This window comes from Heptranchias perlo, chromosome 38 (assembly GCF_035084215.1).
Source record: "Heptranchias perlo isolate sHepPer1 chromosome 38, sHepPer1.hap1, whole genome shotgun sequence".
Lineage (NCBI taxonomy): Eukaryota > Metazoa > Chordata > Chondrichthyes > Hexanchiformes > Hexanchidae > Heptranchias > Heptranchias perlo.
In genome coordinates this window covers 8,037,939-8,064,635 of record NC_090362.1, presented here as the reverse complement: position 1 = coordinate 8,064,635, position 26,697 = coordinate 8,037,939, and the positions used below count along the sequence as shown (strand labels likewise).

General features: G+C 40.9%; 2 protein-coding genes across 7 annotated transcripts in view; one reads left to right on the top strand and one right to left on the bottom strand.

Annotated features, from left to right (window-relative positions):
* The window catches only part of sv2 (synaptic vesicle glycoprotein 2), a 77,290-nt gene extending 68,907 nt beyond the window's left edge, over positions 1-8,383 (top strand). Inside the window, exons 12-13 of one of the 3 annotated variants that reach the window (XM_067973373.1) lie at positions 968-1,127; positions 4,116-8,383. In XM_067973373.1, the coding sequence (XP_067829474.1) occupies positions 968-1,127; positions 4,116-4,299 (344 nt within the window). In that variant the 3' untranslated portion in view covers positions 4,300-8,383. Of the gene's footprint in view, positions 1-967; positions 1,128-1,334; positions 1,763-2,026; positions 3,888-4,115 lie in introns of those variants that run through there. The other 2 variants (XM_067973374.1, XM_067973375.1) reach the window with 2 other exon arrangements.
* A 4,878-nt stretch (positions 8,384-13,261) lies between these two features.
* Positions 13,262-26,697, bottom strand: part of LOC137304702 (cytoplasmic polyadenylation element-binding protein 1-like) — a 55,932-nt gene continuing 42,496 nt past the window's right edge. For 3 of the 4 annotated variants that reach the window (XM_067973369.1, XM_067973371.1, XM_067973372.1), the window contains 8 exons: positions 25,864-26,110; positions 24,544-24,657; positions 21,755-21,859; positions 20,805-20,941; positions 19,935-20,133; positions 16,708-16,802; positions 16,551-16,631; positions 13,262-14,809 (listed from right to left, as the gene is read on the bottom strand). In XM_067973369.1, the coding sequence (XP_067829470.1) occupies positions 14,699-14,809; positions 16,551-16,631; positions 16,708-16,802; positions 19,935-20,133; positions 20,805-20,941; positions 21,755-21,859; positions 24,544-24,657; positions 25,864-26,110 (1,089 nt within the window). In that variant the 3' untranslated portion in view covers positions 13,262-14,698. The remainder of the gene's footprint in view (positions 14,810-16,550; positions 16,632-16,707; positions 16,803-19,934; positions 20,134-20,804; positions 20,942-21,754; positions 21,860-24,543; positions 24,658-25,863; positions 26,111-26,697) is intronic. The other variant, XM_067973370.1, reaches the window with a different exon arrangement.

The window sequence follows — 26,697 nt, the reverse complement described above, 5'->3', positions numbered from 1 at the left end:
TGAGTAACCAACATGAAAAGCTAAAGGAGGGAAATGAAAGAGAGAGGCACAGTATGAGGAGCTGCCTGCAATTCACTACCGAGTGCCCATAAAGAACCTGCATTTATGTAGCGCCTTTCACATCCTCGGGGCCTCCCAAAGCGTTTCACAGGCATTGAATCACTTTTGAAATGCAGTCACTGTTGTTTTGTAGGCAAATGCTGCAGCCAATCTGCGCACAGCATGATCCCATAAACATTAAATGAGAAATATGACAATGAATCTGTTTTGTTGGTAGAGGGAGGAATGTTGGCCAGGACACCGGGGAGAACTCCACTGCACTTCTTCAAATAGTGCTGTGGGATCTTCTACGTCCACCTGAGGGGGCAGACGGGGCCTCGTTTAACATCTCTTCCAAAAGACAGCACTTCCGACAGTGCGGCACTCCCTAAGTCCTGCACTGAAGTGTCTGCCTAGATTATGTGCTGAAGTGGGGCTTGAACCCAAGACCTTCTCAGAGGCGAGAGTGTTACCAACTGAGCCAAACTGACACCGTACATCAGAACTATCGCAGTGCCTGTTTTGGTAGTGTTTCTCCTAATTTTTATGAAATGGCAAATAGAATTGCCAATCTATAAGGACAACTTCCATTTTAAGCAGTGGTACAACCAGTCTTGGCGAAGAGACCAACCAGAGGCTGGTGTCCTTCCCTGTGACTGGGTATCTTGTGAAATTTACATGGAAGAAGGTTAACATTGATAGTTCCTCCAATGGGCAGAGCCTGTCGAAGGTACCTGCTGTGGGTGTGCATGCAGTACCAAAAGGAGACAATTCAATTATTGGTTAATGTCTTTCTACTGGTCCAGTGGACACACATCGCCCGACCAGTGGAAAATTCACCCAATGTCTTTAATTACTGTGGTTTGAAAGATAGATGGCCAATTAAATTGGCAAGTTACTTAGTGATTTTTAATAATTTGTCTTCTAGGTGTCAGTCTGTTTCTCTCAGGCCTCAGTGCGTTCTTTATCTGGGAAGTGAAGACTAAAACCCAGAGCCTGATCATGTCCTGTCTCTTCAGTGCCATCTCAGTCGTTGCCTGGAACTCGCTCGATGTCATCGGGCTAGAAATGTACCCCACTCAACTGCGGTAAGGTTACAGCTTAAGGCCAAGAGGGAGGATTCTTCCTCATTATTTTATCCTCATAAACTTTAGCGTATTGTTTACTGGGGGAGTAACTGTCCAAGAGTTTTGCGAAGCATCAATATTGGGGAAAATACCGGGAATGAGATTTATAATTGAAAAGAGTGAGATCACAAACCTACTTGATGTATTGAGCTGTGTTTGTTTTTTTAGGAATTTGATGTATCAAAACCAGTCACACTGGTAAACCAAAATGAACGAGTCCCACTCCGAATGAATAAGACTTGGCCAGCTTTATATTCTGGAGTCTTACTTGAGATGTGCAATCTTCACCCACCCTCCTACTGCATAAAAGCACGGGTTGAAACCAGTCCTGAGTTATTTTTTTTTGCGTCCTATCAGCAGCAGGGTCTTGCTGTTAGAACAGGAAACGTTTGACATTCCACATTTGTGTTTTATCCATTCTGTACAATAGGTTTGGAAGGGTAATTAACTGCAAATTACATCCTCAGTCCCTGCCGAACACATTACGATGTCTGCTTGGCCGTTGAATTTGGAGGTCTTGAATGTCACCGACTCGACTCTTCAGTTTCTGATTGAGCTAATTCAGGCACTGGGTGAAGCCCTCAAACTAAGTTAAATGTGAGCAAGTCAATCAGAAGGGGGGGCGGGGGCGGGGGGAGGGATGAGGATTTTTGGGCTACGTCTTTTGTCTACTGACTGGGTAGAAACTCCAGCCTGCTGCTCTCTTACCTCGACACAGATTCGGTTCAGGAGGGGCTGAGTCAGTTTTCCCCTGTGGCAGCTTTCGTGCCTCATTTGCCACCTCACAAAAATGTCTTTTTAACTCCAGCTGTTGTGGATTGGTCCTGTGAGATTCCAAATACAGCAAGTTTCCTTTACAGGGGACAAGCCTGTGGGCCTGGAGAAGAAATTCAAAAGAAATGGGACGCCTGGGACACCAATCGATAATTCGAGGCTGTTTTACAAATAAAGATGGCCGCAATACACTAATTGTTGGTTCTCTTCCCCTCTCCTCCTCCACTTTACTTTAATAAAGTGCCTGTCGATCTGCCCTCAGTTCCGATGATCCAAAACGTTAATTTGTCTTTTCACAGATGCTGACTTACCTGCAGTGTATTTTCAGTCTTTGCTGCTTACGCCACAGGGAGTCAGAGAGCTGAGGATTGGTCCACTGGTGTAGTTCGATATAGTGTGGGTTTGGGGGGAAGATCACATGACTCTTATCTGACTGGAGAGAGTTGTAGTCCTGGAGGAACTCTCCTGATGTTCCCTGGGTGCCTCAGGTCACCGCGGTTCAAGAAGGCGGCTCACCACCACCTTCTCAAGGGCAATTAGGGATGGGCAATAAATGCCGGCCTCGCCAGCGACGCCCACATCCCATGAACGAATAAAAAAAAATGTCTGACCTAAGGTATGTGGAGAATTAGAACCTAGACTGAGAAGGATGAGAGTCCCATTCAGCCCATTGCAGCTCGTTCCTCTAGTACCCTGACTGTCCCAGCCTAGCAACCAACTGTTTTTGAAGCTCCCAATGACTTTGAAATAACCTGCCAGGCAAAACAGTAGGATAACATTTCATCACCCTTTCAGTAAAGAAATTCTTCCTAATATGTTTCCAATTTATTTTTCAATAATTAATGTCCTCTGCCCTACTTATTTTCTAGTATTAGACTGGGTTGACTTATTTATAACACTTAATATTTTATGTACCTCAATGAGATTCCCCATTAACCTCCTTTCTAGGCTGTAGAACCTAACCTGTTTTTCATAGCTCATACCCTATACACCTGGGGTTATGCTTGATGCAGTTCTCTGAGTCCTCTCCAGTGCATGTACATCCCATTAATAGTGTGAGCAGAACTGTACATAACACTGCAAATGTGGGCTGATCGGTGCACTAAGCTTTAGCATCATTTCGAGACCTGTACTGTGCTATTCTGGCTGCAATTGAGTATTGACAGGTTCCGTACTAAAGATTGGAACTATTACTTGTGTGTGTGTGTGTGGCTGTGGAGACTGAAACTGGGTGTGAAATATCTGATAGCAAAGATTATTGTCGTTCGGGATTGACATTTTTTCTGCTTCTCGATGTCAGCAAATCACCGTTAAAGTATTGTCTTCAACTAGAAAAAAATGGGGACTGGATGATATCTACATTCACTGGTCCAATTATCTGCACCTTCTAATCCCACTTCACCTAAAGACTGCGCCTGCTCTCAATTTCCTGTGTTCAATGCCACAGGAGATTGACTAGTAATAATAAGAGTCATTGCTTTTTCTCACAAATGGATCTCCCTTGGAGAATTCTCACACGGAGAATCGAGACCAAGTGTAGTCTTCAGATCAAGTGGGATTAAAGAGGCGGGCATAACTGGGCCAGGGTGCACTGGAATAGTTCAGTTCCTATTTTAAATATACATTCTGTCCTTACTTTTATGCAAGGTTTTACATTACAATATATTAAAAGTCATGCCTGTATGTGCACATTCTGTCAATTTTTTCCATTATTAAATTCCTATGGCCACATTTATAATAAACTTACTGTAATGACATCCTGCTGCCAGTAGTGACACTGCAGTGTCTCCATGAGCAGGTGGGTGTAATTACAGCAAATGTTTACATAGGCAGTTACCATTCTAAATGTGGACATAGGATTTTACAATGGAAAGAGTTGACTGGAAGCACACGCAGATGCAAGATATTTAATGTATCACTGTTTAGATGAAGTCTTTAACCTCAGTACAGTCATTATAGTAATACACATATTTATCAAAATGCAAACATTGCTAAAATTACATTTGAAATATTGGTCCAGTATCCATAACTTTGTTCCTTCTGTTTCTTCAACTTAAATGCAGAATTCTTGCAGCAGCAAAATACCAGCACAATTCTAATGAATGGAGGTTTGTTTGGAATGGATTTAATGTCCTGATATTATTTGAGGACTTCTTGCTATTTTTGCCTCGACAGGTCATCTGCCCTTGGAGTGTTCACTGGTGTTAGCCGAATCGCCTCCATTTTGGGAAACCTTGCGTTTGGTCAGCTGATTGACGTGAACTGCACTGTGCCCATCCTTCTGGTGGCAGTGATACTTTTCGTTGGGAGTCTGGCTTGTCTCAAACTGCCCAACACCAAGAACATTGAGTTGAGTTGAGTTGAGAGTGTGCGGAAGGTTCGCAAAGGAGTTCTATTTGCTGGACCATATTCAACTGGTGCCTTTATCTCTCTAATGTTTTGACTTCAGTGTAGGTGGTGAATTTTGATTGGAAGAATAAGGAGGCCACGTAATCCTCGGAAAATAATAATCCAAATGGGGTAGAGGGACAAAGGGATCTCGGGGTACAGATTCACAAAGCACTAAAAGCAGTGACGCAGGTTGATAAGGCTATTTTTTAAAAAAGCAAACTAAGCACTGGGGTTCATTTCCAGAAAGATAGAATTGAAAAGCAGAGAAGTTATGTTAAAACTTATATAGAACCTTGGTTAGACCACACTTGGAGTATTGTGCACAGTTCTGGTCTCCGTATTATAAAAATAGAGGCACGGGAGAAGATTTACATGGATGATACCAGAACTGAGAGGTTATACCTATGGGGAAAGATTGAGCAGGCTGGGGCTCTTTTCTCTAAAAAAGAGAAGACTGAGGGGTGACCTGATAGAGGCCTTTAACATTATGAAAGGGTTTGATAGGATAGTCGTAGAGAAGATGTTTCCACTTGTGCAGAAACCAAAACTAGGGACGTAAATATAAAATAGTCACTAATCCTTAGTTACGGGGGTGATGCCGTCGGACTGGAGAATTGCAAATGTTACACCCTTGTTCACAAAAGGGTGTAAGGATAAACCCAGCAACTACAGGCCAGTCAGTTTAACCTTGGTGGTGGGGAAGCTTTTAGAAATGATAATCCGGGACAAAATTAATAGTCACTTGGACAAGTGTGGATTAATAAAGGAAAGCCAGCACGGATTTGTTAAAGGCAAATCGTGTTTAACTAACTTAATTTGAGTTTTTTGATGAGGTAACAGAGAGAGTTGATGAGGGCAATGCGGTTGATGTTGTGTATATGGACTTTCAAAAGGCGTTTGATAAAGTGCCACATAATAGGCTTGTCAGCAAAATTGAAGCCCATGGAATAAAAGGGGCAGTGGCAGCTTGGATTCGAAATTGGCTAAGTGACAGGGTCGGTACTAGGACCATTGCTTTTCTTGATATATATTAATGACATGGACTTGGGTGTACAGGGCACAATTTCAAAATGTGCAGATGACACAAAACTTGGAAGTGTAGTAAACAGTGAGGAGGATAGTGATAGACTTCAAGGGGACATAGACAGGTTGGTGGAATGGGCGGACACGTGGCAGATGAAATTTAACGCAGAAAAGTGTGAAGTGATACATTTTGGTAGGAAGAACGAGGAGAGGCAATATAAACTAAAGAGTACAATTCTAAAGGGGGTCCAGGAACAGAGAGACCTGGGGGTATATGCACAGGTCATTGAAGGTGGCAGGTCAGGTTGAGAAAGTGGTTAAAAAAGCATACGGGATCCTGGGCTTTATAAATAGAGGCATAGAGTACAAAAGCAAGGAGGTTATGATGATCCTTTGTAAAACACTGGCTCGGCCACAACTGGAATATTGTGTCCAATTCTGGGCACCGCACTTTAGGAAGGATGTGAAGGCCTTGGAGAGGGTGCAGAAAAGATTTACTGGAATGATTCCAGGGATGAGGGACTTTAGTTTCGTGGATAGACTGAAGAAGCTGGGGTTGTTCTCCTTAGAGCAGAGAAGGTTGAGAGAAGATTTGATAGAGGTGTTCAAAATCATGAGGGGGCTAGACAGAGTAGATAGAGAGAAGCTGTTCCCATTGGCGAAAAGGTTGAGAACCAAAGGATTGAAGGTGATTGGGGTAAGAACCAAAGGTGACATGAGGAAATCTTTTTTATGCAGCAAATGGTTATGATCTGGAATACACTGCCTGAAAGGGTGGTGGAGGCAGATTCAATCGTGGCTTTCAAAAAGGAATTGGATAAGTATTTGAAGGGAAAAAATTTGCAGGACTACAGGGAGTGGACGGTGGAGTGGGACTAGCTGGATTGCTCTTGCGGAGAGCCGGCACAGGCTCAACAGGCTGAATGGCCTCCTTCTGTACTGTAACCATTCCATGATTCTATAATAATTCAAAAGGGAATTCAGGAGAAACTTCTTTACCCAGAGAGGGGTTAAAATGTGGAACTTGCTGCCACAAGGAGTAGTTGAAGTGAATAGCACAGATGCGCTTAAAGGGAAGCTAGATAAGTACATGAGGGAGAAAGGAATTGAAGGATATGCTGATAGGGTTAGATGAAAAGGGGAGGGAGGAGGCGCGTGTGGAGCATAAACACCAGCATGGACTAGTTGGCCCGAATGGCCTATACATTTTATGTAATTCTCTGCTGGATGAATTCAAGTTCAGTTGGTAGTCAGGGAATTCTCTAGTGGGTGGAGCATATAATATTTGTGGTAGGAATTATATTGTGCTTGTTTTTGTTTGTTGAGAGGGGCAGGAATTAGGAAGTCCAAATAGATAAAAGGAGTGAATTTGACTGGTGTTGGGTTCATGAGTCCTCAAACAAAGGACACACTATATAAATGGTTGCTAGGAAATGTTAAATATGCCATGCCTCAGAAACTTTTATGTTTTCGGAAGCAAACCAAAACTAATTAAGGGTTTTGCTAAGAGCTGTAGCATCCCTAGTTGGCACTGATAAAAGGATCCAGGACCAGATTACAGACTACAAAGTACTACAATAGCACGGGTCAACAGTAGCACAATGGGCTGTACCAAAGAGCATGGATTTAATGTTGAGCACTGACTGGTGGGAAAGGGTATTAAGGGTTGTGGCACCAAGGCAGGTAGCTGGAGTGAAGGTACAGATCAGCTATGATCTAATTGAATGGTGGAACAGATGAGGGGCCGAATGGCCTACTCCTGTTCCTATGACAGAAAAAACTATACCAATGTGTGTCGTGTGGACACTGATAACCACTGATTTACTTCTGAGACCTAATTCTAACCTTGTGTACCAGCACTGAATGTTTTTAAGGGGGAGGTTAATGAGCATGAAACTTTATTTACACATTGGAAAGTGATGAACTGGTTAAGTTTCATGGTTTGATGTAGCTTTTATTTGAGGTTTTTTTTGTATGTTGTAGCTGTAGAGAGGTACAAAGAACTTGCACTATATAAAGCACCTTTCACGACCTCAATGTCCCAAACTGCTTAAGCCAATGAAGTACTGCCAAAGTGTAGTTACTATTGGGAAATGCAGTTGCCAACTTGTGCACAGCAAGGTCCCACAAACAGCAACGAGCTAAATTACTAGATAATCTGTTTTAGTTATGTTGGTTGAAGACATCACAAAACCCCCCCATATTCTTCAAACAGTGCCATGAGCCCTTTAACAGGCAGCTGAAGGGGCAGACAGGTCCTTGGGGTAATGTTTCAGGCAAAGGACAGTATCTTCAACAGTGTACCACAGCCACAGCACTGCATTTAAGTGTTAGCTTGTAGTACATGTTAAAGTTTGAGTGGGGCTTGAATCTACAGTACTAGCCCTAAGCCAAGCATGAGAGAACTATAGAGAGTGCAAGCTAATGAAAAACATGTTTATAGACATATTTCTAGTGTGATCTGTTGGTTGAGAGCCTTTTTGAGGATAATTCCCTGCAGTATTTCAATAACTGCTGTTGGTGTGGAAGTGGTGGTTAATAAATAAACTGATAGGTTTCTACTCAATTGGAGGGAAATGGAGGCAATAAATATAGTAGAGTTTTAAAATGTTGAAAGAGCATGTTGGGAAAGTCATAAATGAGTTGCTGATAAATCCAGTAAGGAATTCAGGAGAATCTTCTTTACCCAGAATGCAGAACTCACTACCACAGGCCAGTGGTTGAGCTGAACAGATGTACTTATCAAGTTTCCCCTTAAATGCATAACAGAGCAAAGAATAGATAGGTATGCTGCTAGGGTGAGATGAAGTAGGGTGGGAAGGAAGCTCATGTGGAGCATAAACACTGGTACGGAGTAGTTGGAGTGAATGGGTGTTTTTGGACTGTAATTTGTGTAATTCTGTAAAAATGAAATATTTTTTACAATACATGGATAATTAAAATGAGTTAGGATGGTTGCATAAAAATAGCCAAATAAAAATGTTTGTATGCTAATTTTAGCAGTTTTATAAATTGTTGCAAGTTTACAAGGCTGAGGGTTGCTGCTTGACAGTTTAGGAGCATACAACACAGAAACAGGCCATTCAGCCCAACTTGTCTGTTTATGCTCCACAAGCTTCCTCCCACCCCTCTTCATCTAACCCTACCACAATAACCTATTCCTTTCTTCCCTCCTGTTTATCTAGCTTCCCCTGTAACCCCTCCTGCTAGCAAGTTCCATGTCTTGCTCCTGAATTTTAGATTGGATTTATTAGTGATTCGATTAGTGCACGGTAATATGAAAATGAGCTACCAGGCAGGGTCCAGGAGGCACACATTGCCATCTCCATCCTGGATTTGTAGGTAGTGTTATTAATATATAGTAAAGCTTCCCTGTGCCTCAAACTTAGTTGGCATTTCCAGAGCATTTTAAGGCCAGGGAAGACAAAGCTGGAATTCTCTCATCAGGTTCCAGGAGCCTGGGACAGCTGGCTATATGCTTACTATTTAGTGAAAATACTTTATCACAACATTACCTATGCTACAAGTCATTTATCACAGAGACAATGTTTCCACTTGAGGGTGTGCACACTAATTGAATCATTAATAAATCTGATATAAAATTCAGGAGCAAGACATGGTTACAGTAAATAGCATAGGTACATTTAAGGGGAAGCTAGATAAACAGGAGGGAAGAAAGAAATAGAAGGTTATTGTGGTGGGGTTAGATGAAGAGGGGTGGGAGGAAGCTTGTGGAGCATAAACAGACAAGTTGGGCTGAATGGCCTGTTTCTGTGCTGTACATTGTAATTCTACTCTAGAGCCAAACAGGTTTCTGCTACACATAAGGAATTACTGTCACATCCATCAATCTATGGGAGCATGTTTGCTGTGCATAATGTCAACAAGTAAATTTACAGACCAACCATACTTATTCTATGGCATTTACAATGGTAATTAATCAGACATACATTAATGTGCATCTGTCTTTCTGCCCTGCAGCACCACTGATGAGAAGGGCATAAAATGCAAATACCTTTGTAGTATTGCAACTCTGCCTGTTACAGTATTTAGCTACACTATGAACAGAACCATACCTTTCCCTAGATAGCATCAAATTGTAAAGCAAGATTTTTAGCTAATATACAACTGTACACTTCCCCTACATGCATTTGAAATTGATCTTCCATTCTATACAAGCTGCAATATGCCTAGAATAAAGTGTTTACAGATATTTAAACTTATAAAGATGCAACATAACACTTAAAAAGGCACTGTTCAATACGTCTTAAAAAAAAGTCTCACTAGTAAAGTTATAGCTGATGTGTCTAATAGGCAAATCAGAGCTGATCTCTAATTGGATGCTGTTAGGCCTTAGACCCACATCCAAGCTCTCTGCTGTATGTGTGGTGTAGAGATTATTAGTCAGGTGCTGTGGGCCATTTGTAAAATCTTGCCATGTGAAACTCAGGACTTTCAAAAGGTCAGTGGGAGACTTTCCTTCATTCCCTGTGGATTATCCTGCTAAGTTTAGAAAGACTTACATTTATAGATCACCTTTCATGACCTCAGGACATCCCAAAGCACTTTACAGCCACTGAAATATTTTGAAGTGTAGTCACTGTTGTAGAAAACACTGCAGCCACTTGGTACACAGCAAGCTCCCAGTGATACTGAACCAATATTTTTTAAAAAGGGATAAATGTTAGCCAGGACACCAGGGAGAATGGCCCCTGCTCTTCCAAATAGTGGCATGGGTTTTTTTTTTGTTTTTTTTTGAGGGCAGATAGAGCCTCAGTTTTAACATCTCATCCAAAAGACAGCACTTCAGTGCAGCACTCAGTACTGCACTGGACTTTGTACTTAAATACAGGATTTATGACTTAGCTGAAAGAGCAAGTAGGTGTGCCAGTACTATACAAAAGCTGTAGTTAGACCATACCTGGAGTACTGTTTTCAGTTCCAGGCACCACCTCTTAGGAAGGATGTACTAGCCTTGGGAGTGCAAATAGATTTACGACAATGATACCTGGACTCCAAAAGGGTTAAATTACAAGGAGAGATTACACAAACTAGGGTTGTATTCCTTGGAATTTAAAAGATTACAGGTGATTTGATCAAAATTTAAGGTATAAAGTCTGACTATTGCTGCTGGTTGGGGAGTCTTGGACAAAGCCAGAAAGTAGCTCCTGGTGAATGGTTAGAGGCTACCTAAAAACAGCAAAGACTAATCAAAAAAAAAAATTGGTCACCATCCCTTTACTAAAACTGGATGGAGCAACCTTGGAAGCCAACATTGCAACACTAAATGTGAAACTTAAAAGTACCCTCACCATGCAGAGGCCACAGCATCAATGCTTATTAGCCACCAATTTATCAAAGAAACTTGCAATCTGTGACAAGGGCATGAAGCAGATTACAGGTTTAGGAGAGTACATTACTGGGTAGGATCAGGTGCAGTAAGAGCACTCCTTTTAAATTGAGGGAGTGTAGCAGAGCACAAGTGCAACAGCCTGATGAATTCTTGCTTGATGCAGATGGAGTTTTAGATTAATCTATCCCTATATCTAAAAGGAATGTAAAGACTTTTAAAAGAAACACAGCAGAATGGATATACCAACAGCATGAAGTACTGTTGGTGTTTATTTTCAAATTGATGAGCTGCTTTGGGAATAAATATGCTTTTCCTTGCATGGAGTATTGTGTACAGACTTGATGCAGCACCCAGGACATCAGTTTTTCCATTTCCTTCATCAGAGCAGCCAGAGTTCTTTTGAACACAGGAATTGAAACTCCCTCACCCCATTTTAGTGCAACTTCAGTTTTCAATCTCATCATTTATCTTCTTGACCAAAAACTTGGTATTCATTAGCCCAAGCAATGAAGGTGCTTTTAGAGGTCAGCCAAGTGAAGGATCTTTCTTCTGAATGCAGAAAATAGCCTACAATCCAACCAATTACTACCCTATCAGCCTCCTCCCAGTGATGAAAGGCAATCTATACCAGCAATAGGCACCAACTCACCAATAACCTGCTCACAAAGTTCAGGTTCCACCAGATCTCAGCACAGCCTTGATCTGGACACGAGAAATGAATGCCAGGAGAGAAAGCATCAAGGATTTGGATTTGACCAAGTGTGGCACCAAGAAGTCCCAAAGCTGAAGTCAACTGGTGGAGGCAGAGGGGGAAAAAGTGTCCAGCTGCATAACTGAGAGTACAGTACAGTTGTCAGAGGCCAAATTAATGCAGACCTAGGGCATGGCTGCAGGAGTTCCACAAAGCAATAGCCTCAGCAGCAACCTTCCCTCAGTCGTGTTAGAAGTGGCATGTTACTGCCAATTCTGGTATTTAGCTCTATTCACAACTCCAAATTATAATTTGGCCTACAACAGGACCCAAGCCATATATGCAGGCTTGGGCTGACACACAACAATTGCACCAAATACACCAGGCAATGACCACCTCCATGAAAAGCCTAACTGCTTCCAACCTTCTGCACCATTACCATTGCAGAGCCCCTTACCGTCAATCTCTATCCCAAAATAGCTCACTTAACACCCCTCCCTGCTTTAAGCCTCTCCATTTACAAAGCTCAAGTCAGAAATGTGGTGGAACACTTACTGAACTGATGGGCACAGCCACAGTACTCAAAAGCTCACCATCCAGGACAAAACACTTGTTTGGCAGTCCTGCTGGTAGCCTAAATATCCATCCCATCACCAGTGTGGTGACTGAAGTATGGATTACCTATTAGGTATCACCACAGCAAATCAAGCTTTGTTTTACTGCCACCTCCCAACCCTGTGACCTCTACCACACAGAGCAGCAACACCATGGGAACTCAATCCAAGTCACAATATCCTGACTTGAACAAGGGACAGATATATGTTCATAATTGTAACATTAAAATCCTATAAAATTTTCTACCCAACAAAAATCAAAGCACCCTTTCAGGGACTGCAGCAGTTCAAGGTATTCAGTCCACTGCCACATTGTGGGCAGGGCTGCATTTATTAGTTTCCTGGTGGCATCAAAGAACAAAAGTTGGTTTCACATTATCCCTTTGTCTTAGTTGCCTGCAAAAAAAAATACCACGTTGAAAGTGGTAAATTCAGCTCTAACTGGCTTTTGAACATTTAGCACTTCAGAAGTTTTACATGTATGCCACGTTACTGATCCAAGAGCAAATTCAATTTTACTATGCAGATTCCACACGAAGTTTATAGAATCCCAGAACCAATATCCATGTCAACATGCAACCAGCTTACTAAAGTACTGGAATGTGTAGTCCTGCAAATTTAAACTTAAATATGATGTGATTCAATTCAATGTAGAAAGCAATCTCCCACAAAACATAAAATGGCTGCTTTAGGCCCATATGCAGAAACTGAATTCAAATAGCTAGTTTTGCTTCAATGATCAAATTCACTTAAAGCACTAAATGGAAACTAATTATTCACCGTGTCTTTTGAATTTTAATTCATAAACCCACAAGCACTGAAATGAACACAAGGCTATTGTTATTCAACACTGGACAAAGGCAAATCAAAGTGACAAAGTATGATGCCCCTTCATTCCCCATGTAGAAAACTTCTAAAAAAAAGTGAATTTTGATGTATAAAATATATTGTATTAAGCTGGTTAATGGAGTGGACAGCATGAAGCAGTACAAAGTCAAAAATCATTGATTTGTACAGTATTATTCAGTTTTAAGTTTTAGTCCTGCAATGTGGATAGCATCCAACAGATTGGAAGGTCATTGATGCAAATCTAAACTGCATTAATTGTATATGGTGAATCAAAAAATTGAGTATTTTGAGCAGCAGAGGGACTACTTGATCATTTAGGAACCTACAATATGTTTTACTTGCAATTCACAAATGGTAATGTGAATCATAGGATAAGGACAAAAAAAGTCACTCCACAACATTTATACTGTGAACATCATGGGTTTTATTCCATTTGGGTCTTTAATACTTACAGCAAGTCTGGATGTCAATGGCCAGTACACTCCATTCATTGGTCATGACCACACTGAAGGATTGCTACAATTTAGTCACTGCAAGTTCAGCAATACATCAGCAGGTGGATTACTGGGTAGTTTGGCCATTATGTACAATATAGGCTCCTTTGTGCCTCTGGTTTAGTGGAAGCAGTGTGAAACTGTTGCACTATACTGGTACATTAAACATTTTCAACACTATAGTTTCTGCTTCAACAGCTTTATTTTTGTGCCCAACATTTAACAGCTTACTCCACAACTTCAGGTAACTGTAGTCACACCTGCATACCACAACAGTGAGGTAGAGACCTTACTAATGCTCAACAGCAGCTGAGCAAGCGACAAGGCAACAGCTCAGCAAAAAAAAAGTTAAGGACACTGGTTCTTTGGCACACAGCTTCAGATCAAAAACCACAAGAGTAAAAACCTCTTCAAGTAACTTAGAGACCCAAGCAGCTGCTCAGCTGGCCTCAGCGATAGCTTCTTATTCTTTTCAACAATAATGAGCAACTGCCCGAAAGGGGCCTAAACCGGATACTCAGCCTGGCCCGGCCATCAAACCCCTTCTGCTCAAGTACAAAAAGAAAAACACATCATCAGTGAGAATGGTGATTAAAAACCTCTACCTACCCATAGTGCAAATTAAAAAGTGCAAAGAACATCTTAAAACTATGTACAGCAGCTCGAATGTCGTTATTCAGTCCAGTTTCTAATCCATAAATCCACACCAATGGTTGCAAACATCTTGATTTACAACAATGACCCAGGGTCCATAATAGCAGCCCCAGACACAAAAATGTTAAAAGCCGCCAGGAAAGAGTCACGGTTGTGTTTGACTAAAACCTTAACAGTGTAAAAAAAACTGGTCAAAAAATGAAGCCTTAAAAAGGCAGTTGCATCTGTAAAAACTGAGCGTAAAATATTGAATTTGATTGCTAAATAAAGCACTCCTCTGCCTTGTAGTTAAGTAAAAAACCGGCTGAATATTCACCAGTATCTGCGGTCCTGATGGAAAAAAAAAATTTAAAGGCACTGTATGGCACCCGCTCGTGGAAAGGTAATGAACTCGCAACATTGTCAAAATGCAAGGAATGTAAAAAAGCCTAAAAATCTAAATGTGAAGCCATTTGCTTCAACACCTTCAAGACCTGGCTATCACCTCTGTGCAGAACTTTTGTCTGGGAACTGCTGTGGTGGGCCCCATTACCCCATGGAATTCACTGTGCATAGTGCGATTGTGAATATTAAACAGCAAATAGCAAGTGCAGGAGTGAACTTCAGTCCATAATCGCTGTTCCCAGTCTGAGCCAATCCCAGCTCAACACTCAACTGAAATAGAAAAATCGCACATTTTCTCTACGGTTTTAGCTGGAATCACGGTTCTTTTGATTGCGCATCAACGGACGGTGGTGGCGGAGAACCTCGAGAGAGTGCTGCCACTGCCAGCATGAACGACAGAAATACTTGAAGCAGACCTGTAGGGAGCAGGATAAGTTAACTAAGCTTTGATACGTGTGTATCTGACCAAAATAATGAATAATACAAATATAATGGACATTCAAGTCCCAATTTCAAAATGCACCAAATCAAGATCAAATTGTGATTTGGGTCAAACACCCTCATCCAGCTGAAGCAACCTGGAGTTATTGGGCTTTAATGTCTAGTAATTCAAAGATGTGGAGATGCTGGTGATGGACACCTGCGTTACAGTGTGACAGGTGTACCCCGCCCCAGTCAAACTCCCCACCTACCACTGACGAAGGAGCAAAGCTCCGAAAGCTTGTGATTTCAAATAAAGCTGTTGGACTATAACCTGGTGTTGTACGACTCCTAGTAATTCCAAGCCATACTTGGTTAGATTGTTAACACTGATGTACTGAAGCATCAACGGATCTTATACAGCAAGACTTCAGCTTTCACCCCTCCTTTTCTCTCCCCCACCTTCATTTTCTTTTCACTTCAAATTGTGTACTCCTTGCTGAGACTAGTCACCTTTCAGTACCTTGCTAAAATGGCAATTATTCCCAAGTTTCCACAGCAAATGTTAACAGGCATCACAGCAGGATCTTTTACATCAAATTTCACAGCACAGAAACCAGCCACACGGCCCATCAGGTCTATAGTGGTGTTTATGCCTCCTCCTACCTTACTTCATCTAACCCTATCAGCATATCCTTCTATTCCTTTCTCCCTCATGTTTATCTAACTTCCCCCTAAATGTGAAAATGCTATTCACCTCAACTACTCTTGTGGTAGAGAGTTACACATCCTAACGACTGAGTAAAGTTGTTCCCCCTGAATTCTTATTCGATTTGTTAGTGGCTATCATTTATGGCCCCTAGTTTTGGACTCACCCACTAGTGAAAACATCTTTACAACTACCCTGTCAAAACCCTTCACAATTTTAAAAAGATGTCCATCAGGTCACCTCAGTTGTCTTTTCAAGAGAAAAGAGCCCCAGCCTGTTCAGTCTTTCCTGGCAGTTGTACTACCACAGTTCTAGTATCATCCTTGTAAATCTTTTTTGCACTCTCCAGTACATCTATCTTTTTGTAATGACTAGAACTCTGCACAGTATTCCAAACTGTGGTCTTCACCCAGCAGGCACCAGTTACCAAATAGCAGTAACCTAGGCCAATTCTCAAACTCCAGTTACAGCACTCCTATCAATCCAGAGAAATTAACTTAGCACAGGCAAGGGATTGAATACTAGACCTTCCTTGTTTGAATGGCTCAGCTATCACTGGATAAACAAACATTGATTGGGAAGCATTAAGAATTTAGCTTTGATGTAAATTTTCAGCAACTGATCAAACCCAATGTTATAATAGAAAATTCACTGTTACAGTAGACAATTGTTAGGAGACCCCTTTACACTACGTTTCCTATGCTGTTAGACACCAAAGGGACAAATCCAGTCAACAAACCTGCAGGAAAATTGTGATCTAAGTCTATTCTTACTACATTTGAACCTATTTACCTGCACTTCATCTCAAAACCAAGTTCAATAATCCATTGATTAGTCTACCTAGCTTTGAATTACAGAATTCATCACAAACCAAAAGGCTGAAGACTATCCAGTTTAGCAATACTACTAAATGCACCCCAGTACTTCAGCAATTTAAGCCATTTAGTATCACAGCACTAATTTCAAATGACTGAAAATTATTTGGAGATGAAAGAACCATCATGTTCCCCAGCCCCAAGAAAACGCACCGGATCTCTGCAGAAGAATGGCCCTGGCTGAGCATTGCATGCCTGACACATGGAATCCTCCAGGTAGGGATCAATCTGCACCTGTGGCAAGAAAGGTTTTTCAGTAAGTCAGACATTTTCTTCCTCCAAAAGTGAAGATTCAGAATTTAGGGTTTACCTTTTTAGTGAACTTTGGAGTCTTTATCTCTACAAAGGCTGCTCCAACTGCATTCAGGTAACTGCGCTGGTTATTAAAAGTGACTCGACCAGAACCTAAATACAAAGCAAGCTAGAGATTCAATTAGCCATTACACCATCTACATTGTAGATGTAGAGTTTCCAATGCAGGTTTATGAAAACTTGTAGCTCAAGTGCCCCAGACCACTTCACATACAACACAATTATGTAGGCAGCCCTTTATATGGATCTTGCTTTGAGCAAAGTTACATTAGTAAATCTATTCTGGATGCCGCTGGTTATAGCGCCATCCAAAATGATGCATTTTCTGCACTGAGTTATTAACTTAGATATGTACTCCAGTCCTGGAGTCAAGCAGACATGTTAAGGAAATATGTGCACAAGATCTTTGCAGTTTCTCAACCAGCTCCTACAGAAATGTTTCAACGCATGTAATACTCCCTCCACATTCTGAAGGAAACAGTCCAAATTAACTTGGAAGGAAGTTACAATGAATCAAATTTGATAGCATCCATAGAACCTCTCTTCCACACTATCAAAGATCTCCTCTGGGTATATGCAGCCTTTATAAAATTGGAACTGAAAAACCCAAACAAAAAGTGTTAATTCCCTACAAGGTAGGTTGTTTAATTTTCATTACAATCCTCTCCATATGCATACCTTGGGGCCCTCCCATGTACATTTGGAAGAAAAACCTACTGACAAAGGTGAACTCTTGCAGCAGATCAAGATCTTGAATTCCTGATCTGTTGCCATTACTGCTCGAGTCTAAGCAGCCATTGTACTATTGCCAAACATTTTCACTTCTACAACAATTTCAGAAACTGTGGAGCACATTAGTGCTAGGGAATTAAACATTTCAGGCACCCAGCATCACATACTGCAAATCAATTACAATGTGTTGGTTGCAGAGCAGAGTCCCTACCATACATCAACCTCAACAGCATCCTCATATGTGCTACACTCACTTCTGTTTCCAACATTGGTTATCTTGTGGCCTGACAAATGCTAGTTTCATCCTAAAGGGCAATTTGAGGGCTAATTAACAACAAATTCAGAACACCCAAACTCACATCAAGGCCATTGCAGCCAGCAGACCCAGTCTGGGAAGCTTTCATCTCACCAACATTAACCCAAAAGTACCAAAACAAATCAATGTCTGACTAGAAGTATAGATATACACCTTTTTAGCATTCTTTAGTAATACAATTCTGCATACAAAATGTGACATCACAGGCACTACACCTTCCCAGGGCAACTAGGGATGAATAAATGCAGCTGTGCCACATTCTTTATTAAAGTTAAAAAAGTCTTGTGCACTCAATCTGAAAGTAAAGGCATAGAATCAGTAAGATTGTTGCCAACAGAAAGTGCTTCATCAAGAGCGCCCAGCGTTGCAAAAATGCAATACAGCAACTAAATAGAATACTCAGTCAAAGCAGTGGATGACAGTGACACCATTGCATTCAACAAGCCAATCCTCACATTCCTAGACCTAAATCTACCTGAACTGGTAATAAACCATTTACAGCTCCACTGTTCTCTCCTCTTCCTAATTAATCTTAAGATCAGACCACATCCACTGTAGCCTGGCTCCTGAATCCAGCTGGAGCATGCAATATTGCTGAATGCAAGTGCCAAGGGAAAGACTGGATATCAGGGCAACCACAAATAGCACTCTAATTTTGTCCCTTCCTCCTTCCTGAGGTGACTCAACAACCTCATTCCCAATTTGGTGCAAAGTTCAGACAAGTATGATCTTAAAAGATGCTGACATGTTAAGCATCCTGTACCACATTCCCTTCAGGAATTGGTCTTTCTGCAATTAGATCTAGAAAAAGCAGATTGGACTGGACCTTCTCAAAGGGATGGGCTTAGAGAAAAGGTTCATCAAATGGATCACTCTTCTATGCAAGCCTCGTATTCAGTGACAGTGGCTCAACCTCTATTCTTCAGCCTGGAGTCCCCAAACGATTCAAGAAAGCCCATTCCTCTTCCCCAGTCATAGAAAACCAATTTAATATCTTGGAGCTAAAATAGAAGCTATCCTAAGGTTCAAAATGAGGCCCACAGACCAGTCAGTAGCAAAGCACCAATATCCATGTTCAGAAATCATTGATGACTAGAACAGTTCATTTGAAGAGAAACAGCAACCATAGTAAAACCTCACCCACACTATTTACCCCAAAGCTCCTTTCTATTGTGACCCCTGCATTTATATTTACATGCCAACATGAACAATGCTGAATCCACAACAACTATTTTGTACCCACATTCAGCTGGTATAGCAGCTTAGTGTTACAAAGCAAAGATGTCACCTGCTGCCCATAGTCAGTGAAAGGATAGGCCCAGAAACCCACAAGAGGAGAATTGATTTTCTCCTTCAATTTGTTCCAAAATTCCCAAACCAAGGGTGCAGACAGGCCAATTTGCAAACATTGCTCTTAAGCCAGCCAATCAATTTTCCCCCTGAAGTCGTCCTACAATAATGCTGCTAATACTGTATTATCTAGAAACTGCCACATGATTTTTCATTAAAAAAAATAGCAACTCTTGCCAGCACCCTCCAACAGCTGGTAAAGCTTTTCCTGGCTTGTACAAAGCAAGAGCACTTCAGTCATTTGGTCTCCCCATTGGACTAAAATTAGTATCCCTGTCAGACCACTTTATATTTATGCTACATTCTGCAATGCAAGCTAATCTTCAGCATAAACATCACTTGCTAGCTCAAAGCGATAACAGTAAAGCAAGTAGTGTCCAAAAATATTTGGCAGCTTTTCGACAGGACATGTTAACTACTCCACTCAGTCCTTCTCAAAGTTTGGTTTGGGTTTGCGGGGGGGTGGGGGGGGGGGAGGAAGGAGAGAGAAACGTTAAGACACCCTTCACATATGCTCTGAAATTCAACACTAATTTTCTTTAAAAAAAGTTTAAGTCCAAGATAGCAAGAAACCACAGCAATACAAAAGCAAACTCACATCTACCACAATATTAGTGTATTGGTAGCAAGACAGCAGTACTGCTCAATAAGCAACATTTTTTGTGCCATCACCAAAGTCTTCAATCAAGCCAGACACCCCTTGGATAGATTAAATTACAGCATTTCTAAAATTTACAATTACCCACTGCACTTAAATTAAGTGATCAAATTAAAATGAACATTTAAGCAAAAACTTACTGGGAATACCTAGTAGTGATGTAACATACCAATTGGATACTTGTGCTTGTCAGTATCAATACCAGCATATACCACTCCTCCAAATAAGTCATTCATGATCGCTGCCAAGGCTTCTGCATTCAACATTCCATGCAGTGCTCCAACAAACACCGTTTTACTGGGGTCCAGGCGCTGGGATGGGCTTCGGACAAAGTTGCTGTCAGAAAGGACCCAAGGTATGACTTGTACCTGAAAAAGAGGGTTAAATGGAAGATTTACTAGCATGGTTTAAAAGTTTTACAGACATCAACTGCCCTTCAAAAAGAGGTACCCATGAAGAGCAGTCTGGCAAAGCTCCAATACAATATGCTAGTAGTAGGGCATACATTAGTGCAAGCATTTGAGCATTGCAGGTTACTGACTGGCTACAAAGATACCAAGCAGAGGCTAGTATTACAGGGGTGGAAAGCTAGTCACTCCATGTGACTGCCACTTTTCTCCTCCCAAAGCTGCTAGTAACAGAGCAGGTTAGGTAAAAGGCAGCTTCTTTAAGTAATAATAAACTCAAGGAGAACTGAAAATTTGATAAGTAAAGACAGGCTCCATTAGTTTATCATGTTTGCCTGATGAAGATTAACCAAAAAGCATTTTAAATGCTCAACAGCAAACAAACATTCAGCATTAGTGCTAATATAGTTATTACCCAATTCAAAGCTAAATCATTTAAAATTACAGCTTGCATAGTCAGGAGACCACACTCCCAGGATGAGCAATTTCAAGAGTTCAAAATCAATTTTATAGTACATGTAGTACAAACTGGTTTCATGCTAAGTATTAAGTGTCCTTTACAGGATAGGAGGGAAAGTTGAACAGCCTTTTGGACAAGGCTTCACTAAAAACAATTCCCTTGCAATTAATACCTCTTTGCAACGCATCCTGCGACTTGACATCTTGAAATAGTATTCACTTGCACCATCAGTACTCATGAGATCGTGTGTGCAGGATTGCAGTAGTGCACGCACGGACTTCTCAGATTCAAAAACCAAGTAGACATAACCTAGCAATAAAAATAAGTGCATAGTTAATTTTCTGATTCTATGAACCTTGCACTGTTAACTGCACAGGAGGCAGCCATTCAGCCCATCACATCCACACCAGTTCCTGTAATTTTTGCATTTTCAAAAAAGGTAAAGCTGCTGATGGCTAGAGTGCATTTTTCTAGCTTATCTTCAGAGCAAAAACTATGAACCAAAATCACTAATAGCATATCATGGATAAAATGGGTGAAAAAGTTTGGATTTCTACTGAAACTGGGTTTTGCCAAGATGTGATGCACTTGAAGTGAGATTATGCTTGGTTTAGGAATAATCCTGTTCCATGCAAATACTTGGGAAATCCTCTAGTAGCCAAGTAAATAGAATCAAATACAACCCAACAGGTTGGGTTCCATAAGCTTTACAACCAAGCTTACTGAACTACCATGCAAGTGGACCCAATGTACATCTACACTGAGCTGCATTTAAAATTTCATTTGGACTAGTAGAGAACCAAACTGCCAAAAGATCTATACATTGCAGGTACAAGCATCTTCATTTCAATCTGGTACATGTACAGAACAAGGCTTGTAAATGTATTAAGTGTACTAGTGCAGTGGAGGTTTCCATTTAAAATGCACCAGCCCTTACCATGAAACTAATTTGGTTACCATTTAAACCCACTGTTATCTTACACACCCTTACCCGCTATCCAAGGTGGCTTGGCATCAGTTGTACAGTCCCTGCATGCATACCAGTGCTCTGACCCTCAACCTTAGTGCCAGTGACTGTGTCAGAACAGGTAAAGTGTCCTACCATGTCTCAGCTCTCATTACCTTTTGGCATATTACCTTTGGGTGGGCATCGAGGGTGCTTGCCATCCTTACCCGGCCATTCCACACTTAGTGAACCAAATACCCTGAAAGTATTTATCAGTCCAACTAGGGAAGAGGGGAAAAGATTTTAAGCATTAAACATCACTTTGTAAAATTAGAGTTATTTACCAAAATGCCAACAGCCCAACTGCACCACTTAGGCCATGAGGAAAACACATTTAAAGATGGCTATAGAAGTTAATTTGGACATTGACTGGCCACTTGCTGTAATTTCAGTTTAGAAGCCAACTCTTTGAAATCAATAAAGTGGTCTAATTAACACTGTCAGTTAGAATGGATTAGATTTAGCAAATTCATAAAACCATTGTTGAATTTCTAGAATGTCAGTTATTTACACTGACCAGAACCTGCATCTCAAGAGTGACTTGTTCCCCCAGTAGGTTCTCTACTGGTTTTCAAATCACTAGTATTATGGTTCTCATTAGCTCATGCAGCCCTATGAATAAGTTTGTATTCATTATTAGCAATTTACAGCATGCCCAAAACATCTAACACTGGCCAAATCTTGACAGGTGGATGCACTGTGAGGCCAGTAACTAACAATGTCCCTTTAAGGCATTAACATATTACATTGTCACTGATTTGAATCACACTTATTCTCTGCTCAAGGGGATTGTAGTGTAAAGGATGGCTGGAGTTGTTGAACACCCTATTAAAAAGGTGATCTTATCCTCATCACACTGCTCAAGAATCAAGCAGGAATTTGGGACAAGGGGAAATCCTTGCAAGGAGCCAGAAGGCCAATACTTGATTAAATTTGGGTTGTTCCAAGTTGCATCCTTGCAAAGTCAAAATGGATGCCAGTATCCAAAAAAGGTCCATTAAGTAGGAGTGGACTGTCCCTTTACTGAGCCCAAAGATTTACCAATGGAACAGGTCATTCCACTAGCCACTTTTCTCCTAAATAGATTAGCAAAGTGTTGTTCCTCTTCTCTTCCCCAATATTGTGTAGCTTTAGATACTAGACCAGTGGGGGATATCATGGCCTCAAGTTCAAAAAAGAACCAAGTTGATTGGGCACCTGTGCTAAGAGGAAAAAAACAAGCATTCCAAGGGGATTTTACACAAGTTGGGGGGGGGGGGGGGGGCGGCGCAAGAGGGAGAAGGAGGAGAGAAAGAAAGGGGAAAGATCTTCAATTGAAGTGATACCAGAGACATGAAAGTGCTGGAACAAATGAAAATGGATTCAAGTTTAAGACAAGGAAAAAGGTGAGTAAGGAGCTTTATGTGGAAAGTGAAATTGGCATAGTCTATGCAGGAAGGCAGTGGAAATCAATGATAAATTTGAAGAGGATGATGCATAGATTTTTTTGAGAGCTACTAAAGGGCAACATGAGGTTGGAAATTTGAACTAAATAGAAATGGTCTTTCTAGTCCCATACAATCCCAAGGGCACATCAGGAGGCTGGTTATTTAAAGATAGCAATAAGTCAAGGGAAACCATGGACTTCGGGAACTTAATGCCTTAAGGAATTGGTGTGCTTTTGACAAAAGAAAAATGTAAATTCTGCCTCGCCCAAGATTTATTACTAGCTACTGGGAAGGTGGTGCATAACATCCCACCATTTGAGACACAGGGTGAGCAGACATCTCATCCTTTCATGGACAATCATTTTGTAAGACAAAGATACCATTCAGCCATCTAGTGGCTTTCTAATCCTTGGGTAATCCCACTCAATTATCCTTGGATGGATTACAACCTAAATTATTCTAATCAATCACTGCTCTCTACCACACCTAATTATGCCAACAGCATTACCTCAGTCTAAGTGTAAGAGCAATTAGTACTATATACAAAGGACCTCAAAATAAGCTTGGTTCCAGTAAAGTCAGTGCCTAGACAGCACATGGTAGACTAAACAATCTGAAAGTGATATACAGCCAGTTGTACCACTCAGTTCAGGTCCATTGTGGGGCAGGTAGACTGAAGCTATGCTGGTCTGGATCCACACAGTTTACCAAAAATCCAAGCACTCAATTACTAGCATTGTTGCACAGTATGATTACCATGAAAAACAACCCCCTGCCAAAGAATGTGCTCTCAAGATCACCCCAGACCCAAGGTGCAGGCTTAGCCATCTTAATCAGCTGGGATCTGTTTTGAAACCAGGGCAGTAGGTTCAATGTTAATGGTAGTTTTTGCTCTTCTGCTTGTAAATCTGCTCTGAACTATAAACGGGACAGCTTTACTGTAACAAGGGCAATACTGGTACTATAACTGGACAATTCAGATGTTTTGATGTCACTTCTAGTTCCATTGTCAGCCAAATTTAAGCACAGCTTGATTTGGTTACAGGAAAACATTTGGTTCAAGAAAATAGGCAAAAGCAGCATTTAATTTTGATTCATGGGCATTTGATTCAGAAGTGTCACATTTATGATTACAGCTATAATTAATTAAATGAATAGAATGTGGACTGCAGAAAACTCAGCAATATAGCACACAAGTACTGCAAGTAAACTTCACAAAAACACTTGCATGACCAAGCATTAGATTATATTAAAAAAATGAAGTTAATTTAAAACTAGCCAGAAGTGATCACCTTTATACACTATCAGCAAAACGGATTGGTTATACAATCCTTTGCTATATTTATCATGACTGGAGTCAGCTGATCACAGAACATCAACAGTCTAATTCACAGTATTTCCCAGAAGACTATAATGGAAACTTCTGAAGTATCATGTAATACAAGAGCGATTAAGCAGTCTTCACAAGTGACACTTACCTTCAGTGATATCCCATGGTACACCACCCAGGAACACTTTGCAGGAATAGATTGGGTTCTTGTAATTCCGGGGTGGCAGCTGACCTCTCCAAGTAAATGTGGCTTCACTCATTGCTTATGGGAAAGATAGAAAAAACATGAATATCCACAATCACTAAATTTCTACCCCTCCATATTATTTCATTAGCACAGGTCACACACATTGCAAAGTGGAACGCAGAGTCGTGCTGCAAAAAAAATATAAGACTTGTGTCTGGGACTTTCATTCTAGACTGTTCTGGGTTTGAACCCATGCACCATCCATCTTCCCTCCCACTGAGCACAAGTGATTTGTTGCAAGCAACTAGTTACTGCTTAGAAATCCACACTTCCTGCCTCCGGGTCATGCAGTGCAGAATTAGAGTACCTGGTAGCAAAGTCCCACTTCAGTGTAACAATATACAAACTAGTTATGGGATAGGATGAGTGCCAAGCCAAAGTTACTTGTCCTTACAAATAAGGAGGCTAGCAGCCAATAAGCCACCATCAGGAAATAGTTATTGGGAACACATCTGAGGCATCCTAGTAGCTAGATACACAAGGATCAAGTTTCAATTAAAGAAGTCTTCTGAATCCAAATTATATAGTGAAAGAACTGTTAGACAAGCCTAGTGAATTCATGTTTATTGCACAGCATCTTTTAAGCAGGCATTGGACAGAATTTTAAATACTGGATCTCAGACACTATTTAAGTTAATTTCCCAAAATTGTGAATTAAACTAAAAAATTCAATGAATTTCTACACCTTGTCCAAGTGTTCATAAGGCAAGCATCAGAGGTCTTCATTTTGACTGCAGGGGTGGGGGGGGTGCTTAGCATTCTCATGACCAATTAAGTAATCACAGGATGGAGTTCTTGGTCTTAATGTGCTTAATCAGCAGGTGCATTTGCCAATACATTAGGAGCTACCCATCTTTAAAAACTGGCCTAACAAAAGGATATCTAGTCCCTCAGTTTCCATGAATCTTCATTTATCTAAGTATTGGAAGGCATTTTAGGACATAAATGGACAAAAATCAAAACGAGTGCAAGACTTGAGGGGTTAGCTTTCAGGCACTGCACACTATATATAATGTTTAAGCAGAAGACCAGTCCAACAGGTCTACACTAAACTTGCAAAGTAGGAGGTTTGAAAAGCAAGATCCACCAGGAAGATTAGCAGCAGGCACCACTCAGATGATTTGTATCAATTTACACGGATAGGATGGAAAGTGAATTGATTGCCCAATTTTGAAGAGACATGAATATGTACAGAAATGTTAGCCAAACAGTTCAGCTTACCTGCAGCTTGTCTATGCAGTCTGGCCTCCTTTTCAATACTAAAAGGATCTTCTGGGCTCTCCAAAAGATCCCAGTTTGCCCACCCAGAATTTGCCGACCACCTTTTGAAAGGATTAGGGCTCATAGGATTGGTCATTGAAGCCTGGTCTTGATCCAGTCGAGGGCTCACACCAATCCGTTTCATCGGATCCCTGGTTACTCCACCCATGGGCAAGAAAGAAATTGGAGGAGTAATGCGAAGGCTTGACTGGAAAAAAAAAACACATTTACAGATGACGTTAGAAATGCAAGATAGTCTCTGCATAGGGAAACTTTAGGGTTTAATAATTCCATTATTCCACTTTCTCCACTAACCTCAAGTACAAAAGGCAAATATAAAATTTTATTTGATTAAATCCTCAGGTTAACAACTTCCAAATTGACAAGCAGCACAAGATTTTTTTAAAAAAAACATTTGAGAGCAAATAATGACTTCCTACTGATGCACCTGCTTTTAAGAGTAATAAGGGGTTCAAGTCAGATTCCAAGTCAACATAAGCCAAAAAGGTTTTTTTATAACTTAAAGATAAAGATAAACAGGCACTACAATCACTGGGGTTCCTTCATATACCTTAAAAGCAGTGGTAAAAAAGCCTTTGTGGGTGCAAATTAGCTGCTCAGCCTCATCTGGGGAATGTACAGAATTTGGATGCTGTTTAAAAGTTAAATCCAAAGCTAGCTTTATGTAGTAATCATTTGCAATCAGAATGAATTTGATAATTGGCAAACACTATTTGAACTGTGCATGTCATCAGAAAAGTGAAGAATTTCACATACTACCTCCAGCACCAGAAC